At 43.9% G+C, this 27,825-nt stretch overlaps 1 protein-coding gene across 1 annotated transcript; it reads left to right on the forward strand.

Annotated features, from left to right (window-relative positions):
- Window positions 1–964: 964 nt before the first annotated feature.
- pofut2 (protein O-fucosyltransferase 2) lies at window positions 965–24,871 on the forward strand (the record flags this gene model as incomplete). Its single annotated transcript, XM_080019517.1, has 9 exons — window positions 965–1,140; window positions 2,147–2,400; window positions 10,782–10,926; window positions 17,713–17,823; window positions 18,214–18,280; window positions 18,534–18,659; window positions 19,962–20,142; window positions 22,437–22,560; window positions 23,130–24,871. 9 exons carry the CDS (start codon window positions 965–967, stop codon window positions 23,281–23,283), a joined length of 1,338 nt encoding a protein of 445 aa, XP_079875643.1. The 3' UTR covers window positions 23,284–24,871.
- Window positions 24,872–27,825: the final 2,954 nt, after the last annotated feature.

The raw sequence follows: 27,825 nt of genomic DNA on the forward strand, positions 1-27,825 counted from the left end.
GATTGCAAATGATAATGCCTCAAAGAAGAAATTATATCATGGGCCACAATCTCTTTTGTTTCACAAGGCTTACTCAGTCGCATAGCTTTTATGTGTAATGACGCTCCCATTTGAATGACAGATGTTGCGTTTTAAACAAAGTTGACTTTGTTGATATATTGTCAAAGGAAGGAATTGAAAGTTTGTGCTGTTTTTTTTTCTAAGGCAGGAAAAAGCTTCAAAATTCACGAGTGGGGGTATTCACTGGCGCACTTTATGTGGAGTTCGGCCTTTGGCGTAAGAGGGACCTGCAAGTGAGCAGCGCCCCGGGTCACAGTGTGTACGGCGTCCAGGCTCCTTGTTTGGGCGAAATTCCATCCTCCCCGGTGTCGTCACCTGCATGGTTATTCAAGACGAATAATTAGGTGCTCGTCTTATGAACACAGCCTTCGTTTAAAAGTCAGCAAATTCCAGCAGTGACGTGATCCGGATGGCTCTGGCATTGCCCTCGTGCACGCGTCAGATCACGTCGGCTGCGTCGTGACGTCCCATCAGCGCAGGGACACGAGGCAGGAGGACTGATGCTGCGTTCCCACCCATTTCGAGTAGAAATCCAGCTCGGAGTTTCGGGGCAGCTCTCGTCGGAACAAGTGAAGCGAGACAACAGGTCCGACGCAGGAGCCGCATGGCCTTCACGGTGAACCGTTAAGCACCGCATGTTTTGTTTTTTTTTTACGTTACGTTAACATGCGTTTTGTAGCTTGAAGATGAATAAGCCAAACAAACATGGAAGTTCACGCCCCCCCAACATGATCAATGGACGGCCTCTTCGGAAGGAGACGTGGGGACCACCGACTCGGAATTTCAGAATTCCGAGTTTCCGAGGAACGCCGCAACAGGCACGTAACGCCGACTTGCGGAGCCGTTGTTAGGCAACCGTAGACGCGCCACTCCCACGGAAGTGGCGCGTCTGGGACGAGGAAACATGGCGCGCAGACCGCCGCTCACCCCCCCGTTATTGACGTTTTCAACGCAGCCTTCCTTCAAATACGCTCTCTCTGCGTTCATAGTTTGTGTGGCTGTAGCTGGCGTGAGGACCAATGACATGTTTAGTGCCGGCCACACGGCCACAGCACCGGTCGCTGCAGCCCGGGACATTCGGTAAGTTGCTAACCGAGCTGGCGGAATGTAGTGTTTACACAGAGTCCACTTTGACATTTCAGCACGATGAGACAGGATGATGAGCTCAAAGTGCACTCCATCTGCAATCGATAACAAAAAAAAAAAGTAATGTTCAGTGCACTAGGCACAGCAGGAAGCTGAATGCCACAGTTAAATGTCTAAAAGGTAGACTATTCAATCTAATTTCTATTCTATTTGTACAACATTTTTTCAGATTTCTATTTTTTGGTTGATTGATTAATAAATGAATTAATACATTTATTTATTTATTTATTTTTATTTTATTGAATTGAATACAATAGATCTCCATAAGGTCTTGATCCTACCCATTTGTATTGGTCTTCTTCACTGACGGATAGAGCATTCATTAAATAGTGAATGCTGTATGTTCTGAGACAACAATCTGTGTGGCAAGGTAACAGAATTGGTGGTTGAAATTGTGGTAATTGCCATGTGAATAATTGCAATTAACAATTGTCCCTTTTGTTCATTTTATGCCATTTTATATAATTGAAAACCCGTGATATTCCCCCTGGTTTTGTTATCCAAATCGCAACGTAATAAAACACTTATAGAATCGCTTTTACAACAGATTATGCCAAGGAAATGTACATTTCATCCAGCATGCTTGGAAATATACACCTATAATAATAGATGGCAATAAAATTATATATACGTATATAAAATACCAAAATATAATAGATATACAAATATAAATAATAGACAATGAGACTATTATAATAATTATTATAATATTTTAATTAATCAAGATCACATGGAAAATGGATTGTATCTGTCCTTAAATTTCATTTTGTAACCCCAGAATCAACCCTGGCTCCTAAATAGCAACAGGATAGGTCAAATTCACAAGACAAATATCCCCCCAGGATCATTCCTTTTCCTCTTGTCACTCCCGATCATTGTTATGTAACGAAGGTGGCGGCTCAACAGTTTACACAGTGAAGTAACTTTTCCGCGTACCCAGGTATCTGTTGTACGATGTGAACCCCCCGGAGGGTTTCAACCTGCGGAGGGATGTCTACATCCGCATGGCGTCCCTGGCCAAGAATCTGAGGAAGGACGGCGATGACTGGGTCCTGGTGCTGCCCCCCTGGGGACGCCTCTACCACTGGCAGAGCCCGGACATCCACCAGGTGCGCATCCCCTGGGGAGAGTTCTTCAGCCTCACCAGCCTGCAGGCCAACGTGCCAGTCATGGAATATGAAGAATTCATCGCTGGTGAGACATCGAGTTATTTACGGCCTCGTCAAGCCGAGTAACCTTTGCTTTTCTTTTCTTCGTTCTTAAAGTGCTTCGTTCATCAAACTGCCAAACACACCGGCCCCGAATTGTTACTGTGAAATAACATAACAATTCAACATCATACAAATAATGGAGCCAATGAAAAGTCCTAGTGCAAGTGTGTGTTTTCAGTACATAATGTTCATGTATGTCTCCATTGGGTTAGAGGTAACCCCAAGGTTGGGATTTGGGTTTTACATCAGTTTTTATTCAGCTTCCTGACGAAGACCGATCTTTGAGAATGAGAGTATGCTGCATCTGCTCTGGACTTTAACAGACCGCACAAGTCCTCATGTGTCATGAAAGTGTTGTCGTTCCTGTAACAGTGGTAAATCCGTCTGTGCCAAAAGAGATCTGACGGGAATTGAAGTTGCATCCGTCATCGTTTGGTGTACGAGTCACTTTTCTCGAAAAGCCCAGGACGTAGAGTAGGTTTGCCCTTCAACAAGAGGATGTGATTTGGAGTCAGGGCTTCAAGGTCATTAGGATCATCTGAGATCCTTGTGATGGGATGGTCATTCAATATGGCTTCCACCTCGCACCGCAGAGTTTGCGATCCTTCATCGTCCTCATTTTGCTGATGAGGTACATTCCTGACCATGCAAATGATTCTTTCCCACGCTCCCCCATGATGTGACGCAGTAGGAATGTTGAAGCTCCATTTAACTCCAGACTGAAGTAATGAGTTTTGAAGTTTCCTGTGATTCAGAGCAGATAATGTCCCTCAATTCATGTTCTGCTCCAGCAAAGTTGGTTCCGTTGTCTGATCTGATGTGTGATACTTGGCCTCTTCTGGGAATTAATCTGTGCAGTTCATTGATGCAAGAACTGGTGTCTAATGAATATGCCATTTCCAAATGCACTGCCCCACTGGCCATGCAGGTGAAGATAACTCCATAACGTTTGATGAGGCTGTGGCCTCTCTTCACCACAAATGAGCTAAAATAGTCAATGCCCACATTTGTGAATGGTGGGAGGTCAGGTTGAAGTCTTTCTTTCAGCAAATCTGCCATCTTGCGTTAACCCAGCTCTGCCCTGTAACGTTTGCAAATGACGCAGGAAGGATCTTTCTGGCCGCAGCATTTGCGCTGGTAATCCAATACTGTTGACGACGTCTGGAAAGCAGACGATTTCTTCCGCAGTGTCCTAATTGCTCATGAAGGTGGCATAAGATGAGAGTGGAGATGTGCTGATCTTTAGCAAGAATGACTGGGTGTTTCATATCACCAGGCATTGCTGCGCCCTTCTCCCACTCTCAGAGCCCCTTTTACAGCACTGAATCAAGTTTGTAAATGTGACTGTTTTCTTCACTCCAGATGTCCCCTTTTTCAAAGCAGTTATTTAGTCACTGAACTCGTCCAGTTGACAGGACCAAATGACGGCACGTTCAGCGGTGTCAATATCGTCAGGAGACAAGGTTTGACCAAACAATGTGGTTATGGCCCTTTCTCAATCTGCGTTCTTGTTTGTACTTGTGTTCTTGTGGACTTGTGAAACGTCATCAGTCGCAGCCCAAGTACTGTTCCAATTCAAAGTACACATCAAGCCAAGTCCAGTCCAAATGCCCGGATGTGGACTCGCTTGCCCATTTTATGGAGGATGCATCGGTGATGACTTGTGTGGGCTTGGGACAGCCAAGTATCCCAGAATGCATTTCGCAGAATGACCGTCTTGCGTCCTCCCGTCCCCGGGAGTCTGTACTCCCAAGTCGAACTTGCCAAGTCTGAACTACCAAGTCCGCAAGTCAAGACTTTGTGCACTTGGTATTGAGAAACGGCATATGAATCTTTGCATCTCCTTTTCCGCTTTGTTCTTTTGTTGAGTTATGTCAAGTCCACTGCTGGACACAGAGGCTTGTATTTATTTTCTCTTCTGATTCAACAACTGTAACATCTTTCTGGAAACCAAGCAACCAAGGTCTTTAGCCTTTTCCATCAAGAGAAACAGCTTCATCATCATCAGCTGGTTTGTTGTATCTTTGATGATGACTGTTTCACCATAGCCTCTCCTTTGACTGAGTCGTCACTGCTGATAGAAGTAGAGTCCAAAATGTTCTCTTTCATTCTTGAGAAGAAAGTCTGTGCCATGGATCCATCCGCTGCAAGTGAGGAGGTACTCATTCACCCCGTGGGAGGCCTTACCGGCCGGGTTCCGCTTTGTATCAAGCTACCTCCATTGTGAGATGGCAGTGACAGAATCTTATAGCGGAGATCCTATTGGCCACAAAGCTGTGAAAGCACTTTGTTTCATTCGTGATGTACTTTGGCACTGTTGTTGTTGAACGGTCACATTCATTAATGTAGCAACTCGTGCCTTTCCTAGAATAAAGGCTAGATGAATATTCTCCTTGTCATTCTGCAGCCGCAGGCACATAACTTTGACATAACCATCCTTGCTAGCATCAGAACTGATGTTGTTGGGCACTTGTGAGCTGTCCAAAATCTTTTTGGTTTGATGTATCTCGACACACTGAATGTGCTGAGCCTTCTTAGGTCCTCTAGCCACCCCACAGTTGTGGGGAATGCGATCATCCCAACTGTAGCACAACCTTTTGCAGTATCAACTTGGGAGGTAAGGTGAAGGGTGCTAAAAATCCAATGGGATTGAAGAATGTGCTTACCATAAACAAGACAGTGGTCTTTCCTGGACTGCCATTTTGAACCTGAAGGCCTTGGTTTCTGCACACCACTGTAGTCTCTGTGTTCTCTTAACAGGTAGACTGCCTCTGTCGAAATCCAATTCTTTCACGTCCTTGGCTTTTTTCCACATCAATGGATTCCAACACTGACCTGCTGTTGCTTATCCATTTCATCAACTGAAATCCTCCCAACTGGCATACAACCGCCAAGGCCGTGGCTTCTGCCACTGAAGGCAGGGACTTCAAGCATTGATCCAAATAGAGGTTGTGCGGGATGGTACTTCCATACTTTGACTGATACTGTGCCGTAGTATGGACCCACTGGCAATGGCTCCGCATTCAACTTGTAGTTTTGTGTTTATTACTATTTGTATTGTTCTTATTTTTGCACGCAGTGCCCTGTCGCTCTTACAATATGAACGACAAGCACTCCTGGACGTCTGTTCAACACCTAATACGGACTTTTTCGGAGTACGTGCTGCTATCCCTTTGTTCTGCTGCCGCTGTGTTTAGCAATACACCGGCGGAGGAGGAAGAGAAGAGGCAAACGTTCCGGAATTCTATGCAGATCTTGGACGAGATACTGCAATCCGCCGCTACTGAGAATTTTACTGGCAAATGTTCAATCCTTGGACAACAAAATGGACGAACTACACACATGGATTAACTTCCAGCGGGACATCGCAAACTGCTGTGTGCTGGCGTTCACAGGAACCTGGCTGGACGCTATGGTGCCAGTCGCTGCCGTTATTCCGGCTGGATTTTCCTTCTACCGGCACGACAGAAACACGGAGTCAGGTAAACGTAGAGGCGGTGGGGTCTGCATTATGGTTAACTCTTGCTGGGGTTTGGATATATCAGTACTTTCAAAACACTGCTCTCCGGACTTGGAGCTCTTAACTATAAAAGTCCGTCCCTTCTACCTCCCCTGGGAATTCAGATTGCTATACTCACGGCCGTCTACATACCCCAGCAGGCGGATAAAACGTGCACGTTAGAGGACCTTTACGGAGTAATTAATGGACTGGAGAATGCTCATACTGAGGCAGCTTCTATTGTTGTTGGCAACTTCAATAGGCTAATATGAGGAAAGTTTTGCCTAAATATCACCAGCATATCAACTTTCCTACCCAACTTTCCTACAACTATGGGACAGCTATAAACCCTTCCATCCCCCTGCCTTTGGTAAGGCAGATCACACCTCCATTCTTCTCCTACCAACCTACAGACCACGATTAAAGCAAGGAAAACCGGTTTGTCGGACAGTCCAACGTTGGAGTGAGGAATCCACTGCCCCTCTCCAGGACTGTTTTGAAACCACGGACTGGCAGATGTTCTGTATTGCAGCTGATGGGGACATTGATGCATACACAGACTCTGTCTCAGCCTACATCTCCAAGTGCATTAATGACGTCGTCCTGAGAGTCAAGGTCAGGACTTTCCCCAACCAGAAGCCCTGGGTTAATGTTGATGTCTGCGCTAAGCTCAGAGCATGGCCCTCCGCCTATAGCTCTGGGGACCTGAAGGCCTTGAGGAAGTCCAGATATGACCTTCGGAAAGCCATCAGAGATGCCAAAAGAGCCTACAGGGACAAGCTGGAGTCGGACTACCACAGTTCCGACACCAGATGTATGTGGTGTGGACTGCACACCATCACAGACTACAAAGGGAGACACAGGAGTGATACCCAGCCAGCCTCCTCTCTTCCCGACGAGCTCAACAACTTCTAAACGGTTTGAGGCACGCAACACCATCCCAGCTGCAAGGCTAGCGGAGGACCAGGATGACTGCACTCTGTTCCTGTCTACGGCTGCCTTGAGGAGAGCTCTCATAAGAGTAAACTTTCGGAAGTCTCCAGGGCCTGATGGCATTCCAGGCCATGTCCTCAAAGCGTGCGCTGACCAGCTGGCGGAGGTATTCACCTGCATATTCAACCTCTCCCTGATCCAGTCTACAGTCCCCACCTGCTTCAAACAGACAACCATTGTCCCGGTACCCAAGAAACAACCCATCACCTGCCTGAATGACTATCGCCCCGTAGCACTGACCTCTACCATCACAAAGTGCTTCTAGCGGCTAGTCAGAACCCACATCTGCTCTTTCTTCCTGACACCCTGGACCACCTTCAATTTGCATATTGCCCGAACAGATCTATGGACGATGCCATCGCCCTGGCAGCGCACACCACCCTCTCCCACCTGGACAAGAGCAACACATACGTGAGGATGCTGTTTGTAGATTACAGCTCAGCATTCAACACTATTATGCCCGCTAAGCTTGTTTCTAAGCTCAGGATCCTGGGTCTTAACAGCTCCCTCTGTAACTGGATCCTGGACATCCTGACAGGCAGACCCCAGGTGGTGAGAATGGGAAACTACTCCTCCTCTGCACTGACCCTGAGCACCGGAGCCCCGCAGGGCTGCGTATTCAGTCCCCTCCTGTACGCCCTGTTCACACATGACTGTGGCCACGCGCAGCACCAACACTATCCTTAAGTTTGCGGACGACACGAGTCTCCTGCTTCAAGTTCCTCGGTGTGTCCATCAGTGATGACCTCTCCTGGTCCAGGCAATCGGACGTGACAATAAAAACTGCACAAAAGCGCCCGGTCTCTCACCAGCTTCTACCGATGCACCATTGAGAGCATTCTCACTGGCTGCATCACCGCCTGGTACGGCAGCTGCTCCACTGCTGATCGCAAGGCGCTCCAGAGGGTGGTGAAGACAGCGGAGTGCATCATTGGCTGCCACCTCCCCTCCGTGCAAGGCATCTACCGCACACAATGCCGTAGGAAAGCATGGAAAATCATAAAGGACGACAGCCACCCAGGCAACGGACTGTTCACGCTGCTGTCGTCTGGTTAACGTTACCAGAGCATCTGGGCACGGACTACCAGACTCACGAACAGTTTTTACCCTCAGGCCACCAGGCTTCTCAACCTGCAACATCTGTAGTCACCTATGTAAATTAAATGTACATCACCACAACTACATGTACATATCCACCGGCACTCCTTCACTTTATATTTATATCTATATCTTCTGCAATAGACTGACCTATTTATTTCTGTTGGAACTGCTACAATGTTCCAATTATTTTAGTTTCCGTTTTAAGATTATTTTTCTTATTTTCATGTTACTTACATACTCTGTCACCGCTTGCCCATATTTGTAACATCGACTCTTACTTTTTTTATATTCGACTCTTGTTTTATTTAAAAAAATATATTTCCTCCTTATATTTGCCTTGTTATTTTATCTTTTTATGCCCACTACAGAGTTGTTGCCTGTCATGCCCCAAGAATTTCATTGTACCGAATGACCTTGTGTTGTACTGTACACTTGACAAATAAAACACATTTAACTTTGAACTTTGGTGTCACTCACTTGTGCTGGGGAACTCTGCTCTGTTGTCCTCAGCAGCTTTTCTTGGTGCCAAACTGGCACAGCTTGGCGATGATATTGCGGCAAACAGATGAACAGTCCTTCTGTATGTATGGCATATTCATCTCTGTATATGTATATGTATATATATATACAGTCCTATAACTACCGTTCCCTCATGGCATTGCAGCCATGGGAACTTATCCAGCTCCCTAGGTTGACATTTGGTGTACTGCTCCAAAAAGTACAAGCAGCCTACACTGCTAGCAGCCTTTCCCTTCACTCCATGCTCAAACACTCTGATGAATGCGGTATATTCAAGAGGGCATCCATCAAAAGTTGGTATATCCCTTGGGGGTAATGATAATGAAGACTGCTGCTGCACTAGGGTAGCTGTTACAATATGGCGTTTGCCTTTGCATGATGGTGAAAAGATGAAACTAAACTAGTACACTGAATCGGTTTCCGTGTGTGATGTGTGTCGTGATGTGTTTCAGAGCATGAGCCTTTGGTCCAACTCTTTGCAAAATAGTTTCCTTGGGCCGTGCTCCTATTGGAGAATGATTGAACTGATGGTTTGAATCTTTGAGCTGTCTGTTTTTGTTGTTTTTTGTTCTGCCTGCTGCTGTAAATTCTGGCTTCAAACCATTCCTTTTGTTTAGACATTTCATCCTCGGTATTCATGGTTGGTGCTATCAATAACCCATGTAACTCTTTTTTTTCCCCCACACACTAAAAACACTTCAAAAACATTTCATACTTGTTCTGCACCTCAGACACATTTTTGTTTGAAAGCATCAGTTGCTCGACTTCCTTTGTTTGTTTGTGGAGTTTCTTTATCCTAGAATTCCTTAATTTTGATGTGATATTACTTTTGCTTCTAATGCCTTAAACGTGAGTTGAACCGGCCTTTTACCAAGTTCATTCTCCGTTTCACTTCAAACAGGTGCACTCATTTCCACGTTGCTCATTTTGACATTGATTTAACAAAGCTGCCGAAGGATTTACCTGTTTCCTGTTTGTGAGGAGGCCAATCTCTTCCACACAGTTTAACAACTGTGAAATAATTCTACCGTGATTCTTCAACGTCTGCTTTAACCCAGGCTCCCACTTGTCAGCGTTCAATTAAGTGGAATCAGCTGGAACAGACTCAATAGAACATAGTGCTGTCCTCCTGTGTCACAAATCAACGTGATCCATCTATTGAAGCAAAGATTTCCAACAAAGTGTAGTGGCAATCAAACAACCAAAAAAAATCCACCTGAAGGAGTATTAAGTTATTTCCAACATGTTGGTGCAAATAATGAGATCTGCCGTGGACTATGGTTTTGGCACTTTGTTTATATACAGATTAAATCAACACCTATGAAAGTTGGGTGCACTGCCTGAATGATGAAATTAAATGAAAAACAAGCTTGTGAATGTGAAACAAAACAAAAAATACTAATGCTACGGCATGACAAAAAAGCAGCCCAGACACACATACGTGCACGGTCGAAAAACTTTGTGGCTTCCCAGTTCCTATTTCCCCAAGCTGTTCACCTGTGACTCCCCTGTGTAGCCCACATGACTACTTTGATTACCTGCCTATCCCCTATAGTGGGCAGGTGGAGTACCAACAGCCTAATGTACACAACGTACCACTTTGATGTTGTTGTTGTCCGACCTGTTTTTATTGTCTTTTACCTGACTGCAATAAGGACAATAAAGGGATGAATATGAAATAATGCATTACGGGATTTGGGTTGTTATCATATCGTTTGTATTGTTGAGGTGTTTTGATAAGGAGCTGAACCCGTCTTCCTAACTTTTTTCACATAGCAATGGCTATTTGTTTTAAATAATAGTCGGCTCACCATACAGTAGCTGAAGGTGATTGAGCAAAAATTACAGCAAAAATCCAGCACCCCCCCAACTGCAGTTTGTGAAAATCACACTGTTTCAAAAAAAAAATATATATATATATAATTTTTTTTTGTATTGATTGGTTGATTTATTATTATTATTATTATTATTATTATTATTATTATTATTATTATTATTATTATTATTATTATTTTAAGAAAAATAAACAATACTTTTTTTTTAGTATCTCAACTATATATGATATCCGGGGTATGTGGGAATTCACAAATAAGTATAGCTAGGGGTGTTTTTCTGGGGGGTTTGGCGTTTCCCCCCACATTCCACGCTGATCTGATAACTAGCCGTGCAAACAAACGGTCACTCAGGTCAGTTTGTCAGGTTTGAAGTCGCCGTCCGATCGCAGTTAACACCGAATTCCTCTCGCTTTCCAGAGTCCGGAGGCCCGTTCATCGATCAAGTGCTGGTGCTGCAGAACTATGCCGAGGGGTGGAGCGATGGGGAATGGGAGGAGAAAGTGGACGAGCGCCCCTGCATTGACAAGTTGATGTACTCCAAAGACAAGCAGGGCTACTACAGGTAGAGCAAAAGTTCCAAAATGCAAGATGCATCTATGAAGCAGACTTTAGAAAATCACAGTTTCAATGATAATACTCAACATTTCTCTACAAGGTATAGAAATACTCTTAAATACAAAATTGTATATATACGTTTTTAGTCATTTTTTGATGTGTTTATATGATATCACCCCATTGGTATTGTTATTGCCCCACAGATGTTGTCCAACTGAACTCCTTAAGCATATGCACTGTACCCGCCGGTCTTAAAAGTATTAAAAAAGTATTGAATTTAATATTCTCAAAATAGGGCATTAAAAGTATTCAATTTAATTTACAAAGTATTGCATTTCTGTAACAAAGGTCTTTCGTAGGATGAAACAAATACCGTTGCATCATAAATAAGTGTCAAATGTATAAAATGTTTTGTGTGTGTGTAGCGTTACACTTCTTTGGGTTGGTGGTGAGCCCATCCCGCTTCAGGGACTCAAGCACTGCGCCCACATGCTGAATATGTCGCTCCCAGGTGTCGCTGTGAATGATTACGTCGTCTAGGTAGGCTGCGGCATATGCTACATGCGGACGCAGGACACGGAAGTGAGTGAAAGTGGTACAAGCCGAATGGAGTGGAGCAGGCCGATTTTTCCTTGGATTCCTTGGACAAGGGAATCTGCCAGTAGTCCTTGGTTAAATCCAGTGTTGTGACAAAAACAAGCGGTACCTAACCGGTCGAGAAGTTCATCCGGGGCATTGGGTTGGCGTCGAACCGTGACACCGTGTTCACGCCCATGTCCAGCATGGCCTCTAATTCCGCCTGCACAATCTTGTGTTTGAGGGACGTGAGGCCTGGCAGGGTGGAGAAAACATCAGAGAAGCGACGCTGAAGTGCAGCCACGTCTGCCCTCTGGGACGGAGAGAGAAATGGTCACTTAACAGGGCTGCGGTTTGATCGGCCGCTTTTTGAACCTCCGGCCCCAAATCATCCTGCCCAATGACCGGCGTGACCAGAGCCACGAACGCCCCCTCGTTCTATTCTTTTAAGACAGTGGTTCTTAACCTTATTGGAAGTACTGAAGCAAGCTTCATCAGTGTACTCACCGAACCCTTCGTAATTGTAAAAATAATTGATTTCTTCAAAACATGGGTATATATTTTATTAGTGCACAAAATGAATCATGCATCAGTTGCACACAAAATCACTGTGTTCAAAGAACGAAACCAACAAAACATGAATTTCACACAAAAACACAACTCAATAAATATTTACTGCAAATCAATGTGACTTTTGCTGTTGCCTTTGAGATACAAGTTTAGAAATGCACGGCTTCACCTTGGCAAGTGTCGCTCTCATATCATTTTTGCAACAAAGTCTGTTCCTTTTCTTACTTTTCATGTCTACCATCCTCGAAAAGGATTGAGATTACAAAGATACGTTCTAACAAGCGGTGAGACTATCTCAAGAGCTTTCTTAGCAATGAGAGCGTCTGGTACGATTTGGTGAGACCAAAACGTTGAGGTCGTTGTTGTTCTGAAGAGTTGCTGTTGAAGCTGTTTCTGCTGAAGTTCAATGATTTCGTCGAGGTATTCGTCGTTGACATCTGCGGTTGCAACACTAAACGTGAACGGCTGTCTCACCCATGCTGGATATGACTCTCTGGTGGGGAAGTATCCATCGAGAGACTTTGCGAGCTCATCCAACTACATGGCAATTGCTTGCTTCAGCTCCCCAGGTACAGAAATGTCTCCAATTCCAGACAAGTCTTTGATCTTGCTTACACAGTCGTCCAGCAGGGGAAAGTTTGCTAAGTTATCATTCTCTGTTCGTCCATAAAGGTAGCTATTTTTTAAACGCCTTCAGGTTTTCTTGCGCTTCGATGATGTTGACTCCACCGCCCTGCATCTGTCGATTGAGAGCATCAAAAATATTGGCCATGTACGCCAAAATGAGAATGAACTCAGAATTTTTTTGAGGATCGGTTTGTCGATAGGTACAAAGCCAAGAACAGGCAGAGTAGCCTTTTCATCGAATCTGGCTCTCTTCACCTTGAATTCAGCGAGCGTTGTGTTCTTGTATTTCCCATCTCCATGCAGATTTAGGAAGTGTTCCTTTAGTTTTGCTGGTGCTAGACTAGAATTGCTCAACTTGGCATTGCAAATCATGCATTGAGGACGCTGACTCCCATCACGTTCCTTTATACACGTGAATCCATGTTGTACGTATTCGTCCAACCACTTTCTTTTTTTGCTCGACATAGTTAGTATTAAGGGATTGAAAGGCTAAAAGAAAATCACAAATGACGTACAATCACAACAGCCACAAGTCGACTACTGAGCGCACCAAGTTCCCTGCAGCACAGATATCAAAGCCAAGCAATGTGGCGTGATCAGCTGCAGCCAATGATGACCAAGCGGAGTGTGACGTCACGAATAATATGAGTGGGCTGAATTTATTTTGTGTTACACATTTTTACGAAGCAACTAAATATTTGTAATCTAACACGGCAAAGAAAAATTGTGTGTTGCCAAATTGTCGGCAGCCAATTTTTTGACGGTCGACAAAAACGGCCCGACATTGCTCGTGTGAACCGGGCTATGCTGTGTGTCTTGACCCCTGCCGAACCCTTGAGAGTGACTCAACAAACCCCTGGGGTTCAATCGAACCCAGCTTAAGAACCACTGTTAAGAGGTTTAGGTGATAAATCTGTGTCGCCCCCTGCCTGTCAGACCGTTCGACCTCATAATCGACCTCGCCAGCACAAAAGGCCCTTGGCACTTCGCGGGCACTTTAGAGCTGGACGTAGGAAGCAACTCTCACACCTTGTCTCCCGGTGCAAATTGTCTGAGTCAAGCCCCTCGGTCGTATAAAAGGCGCTGACGTTCCTGAGCCCGGAGCAAATTCTCCCGTGATCACGGCCGAATCAGCGCGTGTAACTTTGCTCTCAGGTCCATAACATACTGTATTTCGTTCTTACTGGTGCTCGGGTCTTCCTTCCAGTTTTCTTTAATTTGGTCTGGCCCGCTGGGGTCTCCTGCCAAAGAGGGGTTTAATGGGAGAAAAACCCGTGGAAGCCTGGGGAACCTCCCGCACCGCAAACAACAGGGGGTCCAACCACTTGTCCCAATTACGATTATCGTTGTGAAAAAACTTTCGAATCATGTTTTTCAGCGTTTTATTAAAGCGCTCCACCAGACCATTTGTCGGGGGATGGTTAATGCTGGTCTGAATTGAATGGACACCCAATAACTCGTAAAGTTCCCGAAGTGTAGGCAACCTAAGGAAGTGCCCTGGTCGGTCAGGATTTCCTTTGGAGTCCAGACTCGGGAGAAGACCTGAAACAGCGCCTGCGCCAAACTTTTGGCCTTAATCCTGTGCAATTGGCACCGCCTCGGGGTACCGTGTTGCATAATCCACTAGGACTAACAGGCCGAAGAGGTCCATACCGAGTCTTTTGAACGGGGCCTCGACTGGGGGGAGGGGCCTGAACAGCGCTATTGGTATAGCCGGAGGGTTAACTAACTGGCACTCAGGACACGCAGCGCGCCATTTACGCACATCTGCCCAAATGCCCGGCCAATAGAAGTGGGCCATTATCCGCTGTCATGTTTTTTCGTATCGGGTTATGGTGAGCCACCTGGAAGAGCATTTCCCGGCAGCTCTTCGGCACCAACAAAACTCCTCTCCTGTTAAGAGTGTCACGGCTCACTTGATATAACCTGTCCCTGATCACCGAAAAATTGTGAGCGAGCACGGCGTCTGGATACATAAATTTGCCATCGACTTTAACTACCCCCTCAAGGGCCCTGTGTAGGGTGTCGTCTCGCGATTGCTCCAGCGGAAAATCGGGAAGGTTAGGGAAGGTCAAGGGGACCGGGGGAGATCACAATTGGGATTCCGCTGCCCCAGCACCTGTCGCGCCTGCCGACGACCCTTCTGTGTCACCGCGCACCACACAACACTCACATCTCCCTACCGGCCGTGCACTCCGCCAGCCTCTCTCATCAACGCGTCAAACCCTGGCCAATCCGTGCCCAAAATCAGGGAGTATGACAGGTGGGAACTAACCGTAGCCTGTACCCTATCCTTTTTCTCCGTGTAACGAATTTTCGTGCTGGACCATTGGATACATGTGAACATCCCCATGTACACAACAAACCTCCATCTGTGACGCCTCCACCAAAGCCCGGGTTGAACCAGGCGTTGCTGGACCACTGTCTGCGAACAGCCCGATTCCAGCAAAGCCTGATGTCTACCCCCTTGTAGCCTTACCGGTCCTTAGTAGGCCCCTTCACGGGCGGGGGAGGGGTCCGGCAGGCCGGCGACCCAGACCACTTGGCCAAGTTCCATCTGGGGACAGTCCCGGCGGTTGTGGCTCGGCCGCCCACAGTGCCCGCACCCCTGCCCAGCTCCCTGATTTCCCACGTCAGCTCTGCCCGGAGGGGACGGGGGACAGATAGGGGACAGCACGGGAAGGAGAGCGAGCGTCCCCCGGCACCACAGGATCCTGCTGGTAGACATTCGCCCTCCCCCAGGCGGGGGGATCATGCAGGAAAGAAATGGGGGTGCGGTAGAGCCCCGGCCGTTCCCCTCCCGGTCACGGGAAAGGGAGATGCGCTGTCGTCTGCAGCCGGTGCTTGACCACGCTTCTTGGTCTGCCACAGTAGTGTAATAAGTAACTTATTGTTTATTATTCAAGTCTAGTTTTGCAAAGCTCTTAACTGTTTAGGTGTGTTGTTTGAATATTCTCATGTTTTCATTATTATTTATATTTTTTAATATTCAATTAAATGCTACTTATTGAGAAACAAGTGTTATTTCTTTTCAAATAAAGACTCGATAGTCTAACAATGGCATAGCCGTCAGTGCTGGGAAAAAAAAAGTTTAAATCGAAAATTTAATCGAATCGTGACCTTAAAACCGGAAGTCCAATAAAATCGTGAATTTGGAGAATTGTGACACCTATCACTGACAAGCAGTCTAGGAGTCATCCAAGATCTGTTGACATTGGCATTGGAACAGAAGCTGTTATAAGGGTATTGTAGAAAGAATTATGTATGATCAGGGTGCAGTCGTGTGTGTGTGTGTGTGTGTGTGTGTGTGTGTGTGCTTCTCTCATTCTTTTGGAGGAGAGCTTTCAGTCCTCCAGTTCAGACAGGAATGCATTGAGGGTCCATCAGAATGGTGAAGAAGTTTCAGCTGAAGTGCCCCTTGAATCACCCGACTGTGAGACAAATGACTTGTGTGAACCCAGCCATGATGTATTCAGATCCAGACTTGTGCCAGGGCAAGATTAAGTGTCTAGTCATAAAACTTCTCCAAGTCAAGCAATTGGAAGGAGGTGTTACTGCCTGCAGGTACATATCTATAATGACATTATTTTTATGATTAAGTCCTGCCACTGGAATCATTCAGGCTTGCTACTCACAAACAAAATACAAGTACATATTATTTGATTATTGATAATATAATCTATAGACATACTTTTTCATTCTGAACTCTAGAGGTGATCTGCTCATCCAGCAGTTTTCACAATTCCTGTCCCTGCAGGTGAGGAATGAGCAGTTCTGTCCTTCAAGCCCATGGAGGAGAGGCTGGACGTGTTCCTTGGTTTCATCAGCGAGCCCCACCCAGAGCTTTCCTCCAAAAGCTTCTCTCTCATGGCCAGGCTACAGTGGAGAGGGGCTTCTCTCTCAACAAAGAAGTGAAGATCTGTAACATCCAGGAGGACCCCATCATTGCACATAGAATTTGTGTGTGATTATGTGTCGCTACATGGGGGGGGGGGTCACCAAGGTCCCCCCCCTAATGTACTATGCCTGTTTCATTGTTGTTGTTGCACTGTTGATTCAAGATTAATTTTTGTGATGCTCTACTCTCCCCTAGTGGTGCAAATTATGAATCACCAAGGTTTGGGCTGGTAGTTTTGTTTCATTTTATGTTATTAGATTTAATAAAATTGGATTAGATTCAACTAATTGTCATTGCACAGAGGACAATTACTGAGGCAACAAAATGCATTTCTCTGCATTTTATCCATCCTAGTAACAGGTATCTAGGAGCTAGATGGCAGCAGTGGGCTGCCATATAGTGGCACCCTGGGAGCAGTTAGGGGGTTAAGTGTCTTGCTCAAGGACACATCAGCACGCTACCAGAACTGGCAATCTTTCGATTACTGGACGACCTGCTCAACCTCCTGAGCCGCTGCCCCCGCAAAATGTTTTATTAAATTCAAGTTCCTGGCAGATACATAATCATTTTCTAGGGCTTTAAATCCATACTGATTTTCCATTATATCTTTCATACCTTTGCCAGTATGGCTGTGAGGTTGGCATTAGATTTCATTCAAGTGGTATTAAAAAGGTCTTAAAAAAAAGGCTTAGGGTTAACCGAGGGTTAACTTGGAGAACCCTCGGGGTACTCTGACATTGCAACAACTATGTATTTGCCCGAAGGGGAAGAGCTCAACAACCATTAGTTAGGGTTAGGAGCCTTGCTGAATGACCCCAGGCTGAGATCCATCATTGGGTGGAGAAAAACTTAATAGAAAATACAAATCTCGCCAGGTTTTACACGAGAAACCTTTAGCTGTGAAGCTCATTGGCGGCTACCGTTGAAATACCATTGACTAATGTTGACTGATGCCAAGATAAGGGAACATCAATGAATGGGTGAGAGAACATTCAATTTGAAGCAGGTCTAAACAACCCAAATGGAGATTTGAGTCATTTTTGTGGTCATCTTCACTGAAAAGCTAAGTTTAGGAAGTACGCATTCCAGACGCTGTCTTTTTTTTCCCCATTTCCTGCGCAGGGGCTGGTTCTGGGGCTATGAGGAGACGCGCGTTCGGCAGGTGACGTGCATGTCGGCCCAAGGCCACGCCTCTATCCTTGCTCCCGTTCTCCGGAGCAACGTCACAGCGACGTGAGTCCGCAGAGCTGCTATTTCGATGTCAGTTTAATTCAATATCAAATTCATTTCAATTCATATACATAGCTCAATTGAATTGAATCCTGTTCTGTTCCATCCATTGATTTGATTTGTAACCAGTGTATTAAACAACATTACAATAAACAACCAATTACAGCATTCACCACACTGGGACCATAAGGGGATAACAACTAAACCTTCATTACACCAGACCAGGGGGTTCCCCCAACGGGGTCCGTGATATAATTGCAAGTAGTCCACAGCAAAACAGCTTTTTTTTAAATCATTTTATTTAACATGTTTTTGATAGCTTTATTTATTTATTTTTGAAAGCATGCTTGTCTTTAAAAAAAAAATGTCTCATCCCTTTCCCCCTCCCGACAGCTCTGTTATGCTGGACAGAGCAGAGACCGTCCTCCACGATCACTACGCCGGGAAAGACTACTGGGATGTGAGTTGAGGCCGGATCTTCTGCTGCTTTTCGTTACCGATACCCAAATACTTTATATATATATATATATATATTCAGTGTTGGCGAGAAGAAAATGAATGACCTTTAACTTGATTATTTCCAACATTAAGAAAATAATTAACATTTGTATTGGAAAATGTTGATTCATCGCACCGTTTACCGCCTGACCTCTTAAATCCGTCATCCTCCTGGCGTCAAAACTCCTCAAACTCTTCGTCATATTTGATTTCAGACCCGGCGCAGCATGGTTTTTGCAAAGCACTTACGGCTTATAGGAGATGAATTTCGGGCCGAGTACCTGAACTCCACCGATAACAGCGATCAGACCGCATACAGCGAGGACTGGACTCGCATGAAGGTGAGTCCATGTGTTACGTTATTTTATTTTAGGTTTTTCCTGAAGGCCATACTGAGGGTTTTTTTTTTTTTTTCAATTGTTTTTATTTTATTAGCAGCTGTACTAGCTCTGTTCCTGATTATTGCAATACATAAACTTCCAAATAATTACTATATGTGGCTTTGAAAGCAGACAGACAGCTTTTCAACTTCCCCTCCGTAGCATTTCCAAGTGGTATTATTATTATTTGTGTCGCCGTCACAAAGACACCCGGTCGTGTTACATTCTCCACAGAGCGCTCCGTGGAAATGATCAACACCACTTTAGAAATAATAGAGAAGAGACATGTTCACCGAAGAGGTAAATTGCTGCCATATTGAAACAGGCAAGACTGGCCTCTGAACAAATACAAGTAAACGGGGGAGCTGCATTTTTTTCTGGATAAAAAGCACTATAACGTGTACATTTATCAACCGATTTCAATGAGACATTTTTATATTCAAGCGTTTATGATCTCCCTGGAGTAGATTGCTCCACTGGACGCCATTTTCGCTAATGGCTGTTCACTGGTTGACGCACTTCCTGTGATGCACAGGATGCACATGATTCCTGTGATCGTAAATGTATCATTTTCAATCGAATCAACATTAAATTCATCATGGTAAGTAAAAGCAAAAACGTTGTCTATTGCTCGTTTGACGACAGGTTACAGAAGCAGCAGAAAAATAATTGTGGCGGATATTCACTTTTACTTCTTTAACAAATGAACTTCCAATCTCGGTGAGAATACAAGTAAGAGTAACTGAGCTCAAGAGAACATCGCCACGTACCCACGCATCCACAAGACGTTCTAACAAGAAATAACAGAGAGCCATATCATTCTTATTGACCTTCATCTGAACTGTAGGTAATGGCCAACCCCCCATTACCTCCGGACAAAGTCTGAAAGGAGGATATCCCCCTGCATACAGATAGGATCTCAGAACGATTGTGGGAATGTGGGAATGTGGCTCCATAGACAAATGAAGTTATTTAGATGCAGGTCGTAAACTCCCATTAGCATTCCAGGTTGTAAACACTCGGCATTGGTCTTTCACACACACACACACGCGCACACATCCAATGAGACACATCTAGCGAGTCAGATAATATGGAAAAGATACATACAACCCCCGAATTACATGGTAACACTTTGTCATTTTCCATCACAGAATCCGTCCATAAATTCATGAAATATTACTTGGGTTTCAAAACTGCCCCAAGAATATCAAACTAGTCTGGAAGTACCGCATCTAAATAATAATAATAATTTTCAACTCACAGGTGAAGCTGGGCTCAGCCAAAGGGGGGCCGTACCTGGGCGTCCACCTCCGCAGGAAGGACTTCATCTGGGGTCACAGAGAGGACGTGCCCAGCCTTAAAGGGGCGGTCAAGAAAATTCACAGCCTGATGAAAAAGCACAAGCTCAGCAAGGTCTTCGTCGCCACGGATGCAGACGAGGAAGGTAACGTTACCGAAGCGCCAGCACACACACACACACACACACACACACACACACACACACAGTATTTATATTTATATCAGGATCCACAATCGTTCTTAGTCATTTAGTCACAAACCTCCAAACTGTTAGGCTCACTGACTCAGACCAGAGGTGAACCCAAGAGCACGACGCAGGAGAGAAGGTGAAAGTTCACAAAGCAGGGGTTTATTAGAACAAACAGGCCAGGGTCAGGAAAGCCAGGATATCTGTCAGCGAGGGCAAACAAGTCAGGCAAGGGACAGGCAGAGAATCAGAATCCGTGAGACAGGCAGAGGATCAAAAAACCGGGGAGTCAACAAGGTATTAGAGGGATCACTAGACGGTACGCCGGCGCGCTCAGCCCAAGCAAAGACAATCTAGCACAGAACAGAGGAGGTGGGCCAGTATAAGTACTGGGTGACTGATGGGATGAGATGCAGGTGAGGGGAAGAGTGGGGAAACCTAGGTGACGTTGAGCAAAGGGGAGTGGCCGCATCTGAAGTGACAGAGTTGCTGACAGGCTAAAGGCAAAACTAGATCAACTTAAATGAGTAGACCAAAGAATGCTGGATCTCAGTGAGGGTTCATGGCACAAACATAATTTGAACCATTCTAATTGATTTCACAAAATGAATAGTGGGGTTAACCACAATGCATTTCTGCACCATTAGCGTCGATGTGGAAAGCTTGAGTGTAGTGGGTGACCATCCAACAAGATTAGCTTTGATTTCATTTGCCCTGGCTAACAAGAACGTCATGATTGTGTTTGTTAAGTTGTGTATTATTAGGGGTCCAGTCCGCAGCCCTATTGTAATTGCTTGGGAAAATTCCTCTGAATTTTTCAGGCTGAAACTATTTGAAACGGAACGGCAAAAGCCACGAACGCGGTTGTCGTCTCGTTTGAACTGGTACGTCAAAAACATCTCGTGGTTCAACTTTCATCCAAATCGACATCCACATGTCGGAGCAGAAATAAGTGAAAAACCGAGCAAATTTGACCCACAGTAGCCGGACGGTCCTGCTTCACCGACATGCAAACGTTCAAAAACAAACGGAGCGAGATGAGATTTTCAGTAAGTGGCTTTATGACGTCATCATACTGTGTACTATAAATGTGCAGATTCTGGCTCAGAACGTACATTGGCACCGTCTCTAGTGTGCAGTGTAGACTCAGTGGCTCTGTAGTGGTTAGACATTACAAACTAGGCAGGTACGTGTATTCATGTACCTTCTTACCTGGTAGATGTCAGTGGATCTGTTTCAATTGATATTTTATCTTTTTGGTCCCCATTACTTTGCCAGATTCATAAAAAAATACGAAAAAACATTAGTCCACAAAAACTCGTGACCACTTGAGTCGAGTCTACTCGACTTTGCAAGTAAGTGATGGCTTCAAGACCCACCAAGGCGTCGGAAAAATAGAAGCGCTGTTATGGTGATTACTCAGAAATACCACAACGTTTTTGTATTTCATGGAAACCTAACTTATTAAAAATGTAATCCAAGGAAAGAAGTCACCACTAAAATGACGGTAATTACGTCATTATAGCGGTGACTTCTTTCCTTGGATTACATCTACGTAAACCTCCGTAAATATGCCACTTCAAACATGTGACACGAGCAGGCAATCGTACAGCAGGAGCGCTGGTGCTTCCTCCGCTCTCTCCCCGTCCGCAGTGCTCTCTGGCCGGGCAGCACGCAGCGGGGATGAGGCCCCCTGAGCTGACGAGGAGGGTCTTCCTAAAACGCCAATTTGAACTCGAACTCGCACCCCTCCCAACCTGAGCCCGGCGCGGCCCCCATCCCTGCAAAAGGAGAGCGGTTAAAGGAAGAATCCGCGGTAGGAGAGAGTCCCTCGGTCCGCTCCAAACGTCTCCACATACAATCACAGAGCTCAGATTCTGGAACCTCTGGAGCCTGTAATACGTATCTAACATGACTAAACTGGACCCTGTGTATTGCTGCCTGCAGCTTTATTTATGATTATTTTTCTATTAGAATTTCTTTAATAAAACATTTTTCAAAATCAAAGCACAGCTTTGGAAATTCAGTACACTTCGATTTTTGTAGGAGTAGACCCCAAGTCAACTCAAAATCGACTTGGCCCAGTTTTTCGAGAGCCACAAGTTGAGAACCTGTGCGTGCCTGTGTGTGTGTGTGTGTGTGTGTGTGTGTGTGTGTGTGTGTGTGTGTGTGTGTGTGTGTGTGTGTGTGTGTGTGTGTGTGTGTGTGTGTGTGTGTGTGTGTGTGTGTGTGTGTGTGTGTGTGTGTTGCAGAGCTGGAGGAGCTGAAGAGAATGCTTCCAGAGATGGTCCGCTTCGAGCCCACCTGGGAGGACCTGGAGCTCCTCAAAGATGGTGGTGTCGCCATTATTGACCAGTGGATATGTGCACATGCTAAGTACGTCAGGTGGTGCGGGGGGTGGGGGGTACCCGTACTTGCACTTTTTTACTTGTTCTATTTGGATTTACCACGACCACCACGACACAGGTGGGTGGGTGTGGGGTTAGTGATCAAAATTCATGTATTGGCAACAACATGGCAACCAATACTAATGGAAGCAGATTCACAACGCTGCTATCAGCTAGCATCTATGAGCAGAACTGAAGATGGCAACCGCTCAAATGAAACTTTTGAGGTTGAGGATTTTTCTGTGGATGTTTAACTTTTGCCAAAATAATTAGTATGTTGGTGACTGTTCCTGGACGTGCTGCACCGAGTGTACCATGAAAAAATAGGAAATATGCAGAATATACTGTATCTGGACTTTCAGGCGCCTACACGTGACGAGCGTCAAGGAGCATGATAAGAGATCGGGTAGATATGTCATTGTAAAAAAGATTGTGTTATGATTTCGATGTTTTGTCACCAAGTTCTGAGAACTCAGACATGGTATTACACATGGGAATTCTACGCAGAATAATCATTTGTGTCACATCTTTTAAAATGTATTGATTTTATTTTTACAGATTTTTCATTGGGACGTCCGTCTCGACGTTCTCGTTCCGAATCCACGAAGAGAGGGAGATCCTGGGCTTCGACCCCAAATCCACATACAACCGCTTTTGCGGGGACGCAGAGAAGGAATGCGAGAAGCCGACGCACTGGAAAATAGTCTACTGACTTCACAACATGTCCAATGTCGCCGAGAGGGGAGTGCCAAAGCCAGCGTTGGAATTGACGCTTTTATTTTGTAGTACATGCCGTCTGACGCGCAGTGTTTCTTTTATAGTCAATTTTGTTACTCGCTACGTTTCTATTCCTACAGAGTTGTGCGATCAGGTTTTAAGTGGCCGCCAGTGACATTTGTGCTTCGACGGCCAAAACTGGGATGCCCAAAGCATGTTTTTGGTGTTTTTGTTCTTGTGGTCACTTTCAACGCGAGCCGGAGTCCTTCCAACCTATTGAGTGATTGCTCGCTGTCTAATGTTATCGCTCTTTCGAGCGCTGATAATTGAGATGAAAACCTTTTGAATGCTCGCGTCGAAATTTGGTGGAAAAAGTGACGTCATCGCCTCGCACTCAAGTGTTTTTTTTTTTTTTATCCTTTGTATGTAGCCTACCTTTTTACCTTTGCCTCTCACTGCCTTTCTAAGTGCTGCCCCACCTGAGCTCCACTGTGAACACCTATGATGTCAAGTATTTTATTGTTATTTCATACATATTTTACATTTTTTACAGTGAAACAGTAAGTCCCTGTCACTCCTGTCTTGGTCTGTTGATAGCGGCACCTGTTTCAAATGTTCTTGTCCCTCACTTTGCTCTTGATGTTGACGCATTGAATACTTCAACATCGGTAAAGGATAAGGAATGATAAAGGAGCTGACTACCGCGTCAACGACAGACAAGCAGACTTGTTTCCAAACACACCCTGCATTTTTCCCCCCCTTTTTTTTTTTAAATCTAATAAGATATGCACTTTTGTTTGTTTACCCTTTACGTGATAACCCCGTAGGATTATTGATGTCTCGTGAACAATCCTTGACTTTTTCACCACTGACTCCAGACTCTCAACCCAGAACGATTGACAGATTAAAGGACTGGAAAAGATTTTGTATCTTTTTACTTTTTTTTTTTTTTTAGACCGTTAAACCTTTTTTTTAATTTTTTTTATGGCGATTCACCGTGCAACAATGCACCACAAAGACAAATTCCTTGTATATGAAAATAAACTTGGCTGAATAAATACACTCAGAAAGTGTACAGATGTTGGGTAATGTAATAATAATAATGTAATCAATTTAGGAAAATATTTTATTTTTTCATTATTTTATGGACAACTTTTAAATGATATTAAATCAGGGTTAATCAGGATTTTATTACTATTATTATTATTATTATTATTATTATTATTATTATTATTATTACTACTACTACTACTAATAATAATAATAATAATAAAATAACAAATAAAACATGATTTTAATTTCCCTTAATAAAAATTAAGTTGCTTATGTAATAATTTAACATTGTCATTATGAGTCAGTTTTTTTCCCATTAATGTTATTTTGTTGTGGTTTATGATTCATCAACGTATGGGAGAGACATGGAAACCAATCCTGTGTTTAGGTTGGACAACAATGTAATATTCCCGGTAATGTAATTTTATTTCAAGGATATTAAAGCACAGCAACGTTCATGTAATGTTCAAAACAAGACAAGAAGTTCTAGAAGCCTCGTGTTATTTTCATTGTTTAATTTTTTGATTAAATAAAAACAACCGGAATGTCTCTTTGTCAGGTCATGCCGCTTCCATATTTATAGACATGTATCAATAAAACAAGGTTTTTTTATATTTGTATTGATTCTTAGGCTGCATGATAGGTACTCCATTATGGCGCGTAAACCCCTTGAAACGAAGGACAACGAACGATGTCGAATTTACAAAACTAGGTGAAGGATTATGCCACGAGTAGGATCGGTCGCGTCGTTTTTCACCCACTACACGTCACATGTGTTGCATCATGGTAACCACAAGTCAGACCCCTGCGTAACAACGTCACTTCTGTTGTTCAACCTGTGACCACTCCCCAAGGTCACCCCGCGTGACCAGCAGCAGCGGGCGACGCTCCCCTCTGACGGGTTTCTGTGAGGAACCCGCGTCATGACGCCACGAAAGCCAGCTCCATGACGCCACTGCGGTGCGCGCGAATCTCGCCTTTTCGCCGACAAAAAGCCGTGGCGTCATGAGAGCCGGCTCTGGCCATTTTGCCGCTCTCGACGAACTATTTGTTGTTTTATTTATGGGTATCATTCATATACCTGGTTCGCAAAAGAAATCGATCCAACCAGCGGGCAACAAAACGAAATCCGCGGCAAGGCTTCGAAACTCGCCCAATTCCGCAGGTAAACCGCGGAACCTGGCAACACTGCTCTGGATGCCCGCGCCTGACGACACGACACTGGAGCTTAGTTCTGGGTGGATTTAAAATCCATTCAAAACAAACACCGGAACAGTTTCAAATCATATTTGTTGACGATTTTGATTGTCTTCTTTGAATACTCACACCTTTTTTTATTGTATTAATTTGTTATAATAATAATAATAATAATAATAATAATAATAATAATAATTATTATTATTATTATTATTATAATAATGATGATGATGATGATGATGATGATAATAATAATAATAATAATAATAATAATAATAATAATAGTACTACTACTACTACTACTACTAATAATAATAATTATAATAATAATAATAGTAATTGTATTATTATTACTAATATAATTACTATTATTATTATTTATTATTATTATTATTATTATTATTATTATTATTATTATTATTATTATTATCCTTGCTATTGTTTTATTTTATTTTATTGTGTTTTATTTTGTATTATCTATTGACATTGACTTTCATCCGTGCAATCCCATTTTCCTCACCTGGGCGTGACGTCACGTGATCGGCCCCGCCCCCCCGGACCATCGTCGCGGCCGCACGGAGCGAGCGTCACACGGGCGGTGGTTCGCTTTGACGGACGAGCGCGAGTGTGGGGGGAAAACTCCGATTGAGTGTTTCCTTTTGTTATTTTCATAGATATTTGATCCCAACTTAGTTCTTCGGAGGACTGATGGAGAGGGTCCCCCGCTAGGCGCTCCCCCTGCGCGATGGTGCCCTCAACTCCCTGTAATATAGTTCGATAACAATTACCACTTTTTCTCAGACACAACCAAGGTAGGTCTCCACAAGGAATGGTGAAATATAAACGCGTTAATTTGTAGAAAAAGTGATTTACTAGTTAAGCTTCACTATTATTTTCATTCACAGACGATTATAGAATGTACAATCATGACAGTTTTGATCATTGCTGTTATTTCTGTAACTATAACATAGACAGGTGTGGAATCTTTGGGACTGGATCATACAATAAAAAAAATCTTCTCAGATTGGGGGCCCCCAGGCAACATGTTATCGAATGGGGTCCTTGCCCCAATGTAAATTGAGGGTCTTGAAAATGACTATCTATGGTATGAGTCATTTATAGGTATTCTGAATAATGCATTGACAAAACTATTTTCTAAATGTTATTTTCACACGTTATTCCCCACAGCTTCCTGCGCAGATGGGGTCGTTCCGTCAATTACGGCTTCTTCTCTGGAAAAATGGCCTTGGGGTCATCCGGCAGCCGGTGAGTGGCCCCCAAAAGTCTCTTGAAAAGTCGGGAATTGTCTTAAATTCAGTTATTGACAAATATAAGGCCTTAAAAGTGCTGAAATATTCTCATGATTTGAACATTCTGAGGTCTTAATTACAACACAGATAATCTTGTCGGAGTTTATTCATAAGTTATTTTTGCATCAGAGTCAACATTTTCTGCTGTTATAAAACCCTGAGTCTACGGCTGATCCCAATACTTACCTGCTACTCTTACCTGCAATACTTTAAGAAAGAGATGATTTGTCCCAATTTTCATTCAAATGTATCCAAAAAACATTTACGTTAGTGTAGGATACCTGCATATCTGCAGTTTTATTGTCCATTTGATTTAAGATCCATTTGAACCCTCTGTATTTTCTACCTCCCCCAACACAGCCCCCTGGAGGGGAAAACGATGCAGGTTGTTAATGAGGAACTTCATAATACGATGCTGTAATTTAGTATTGGAAAAAAAACACGCACACTGACTCAAAGAGGACCAATTATCGTTGTTATACAACTATGACTGCAAATAAACAATCTTCAAAATAATTTCAAATTCATGAGTTCGATAGATAGAGGAATATGTTTTGAGATGATGATAAAAATATTTGTCTATTGTTATTATTTTTTAAATTATTATTATTTTGATGAGTAAATACTTTTATTTGAAATGTTATTATAAAATATGATTTATTTGTTATTAAATCATTATTTAGTCTTTTTTTACATCCTTTTCTAAATGACACATTCTGACTCTGATGTAATAAGGTATGAATAAATTACAAATATAAATTAATATTACAAGTAAGACAGAAAAAAAAACCCGAAATTACTAAAATACTAAATTACATAAATGAAAGCTGGAATAAAAACACTTTGTGAGAGGAATCTGAAAGGACTTTGTGCATACAGTCATTTCTTCATATTCTGTGTTTTTTGGGGGGGATGCTCGGCTGGCTTCTTCAGGGATGGTCGCTGACCCTCGTCCTCTGGCCCATCATCATCTTCAT

Source organism: Zeus faber (assembly GCF_960531495.2).
Source record: "Zeus faber genome assembly, chromosome: 18".
NCBI classification, from domain to species: domain Eukaryota; kingdom Metazoa; phylum Chordata; class Actinopteri; order Zeiformes; family Zeidae; genus Zeus; species Zeus faber.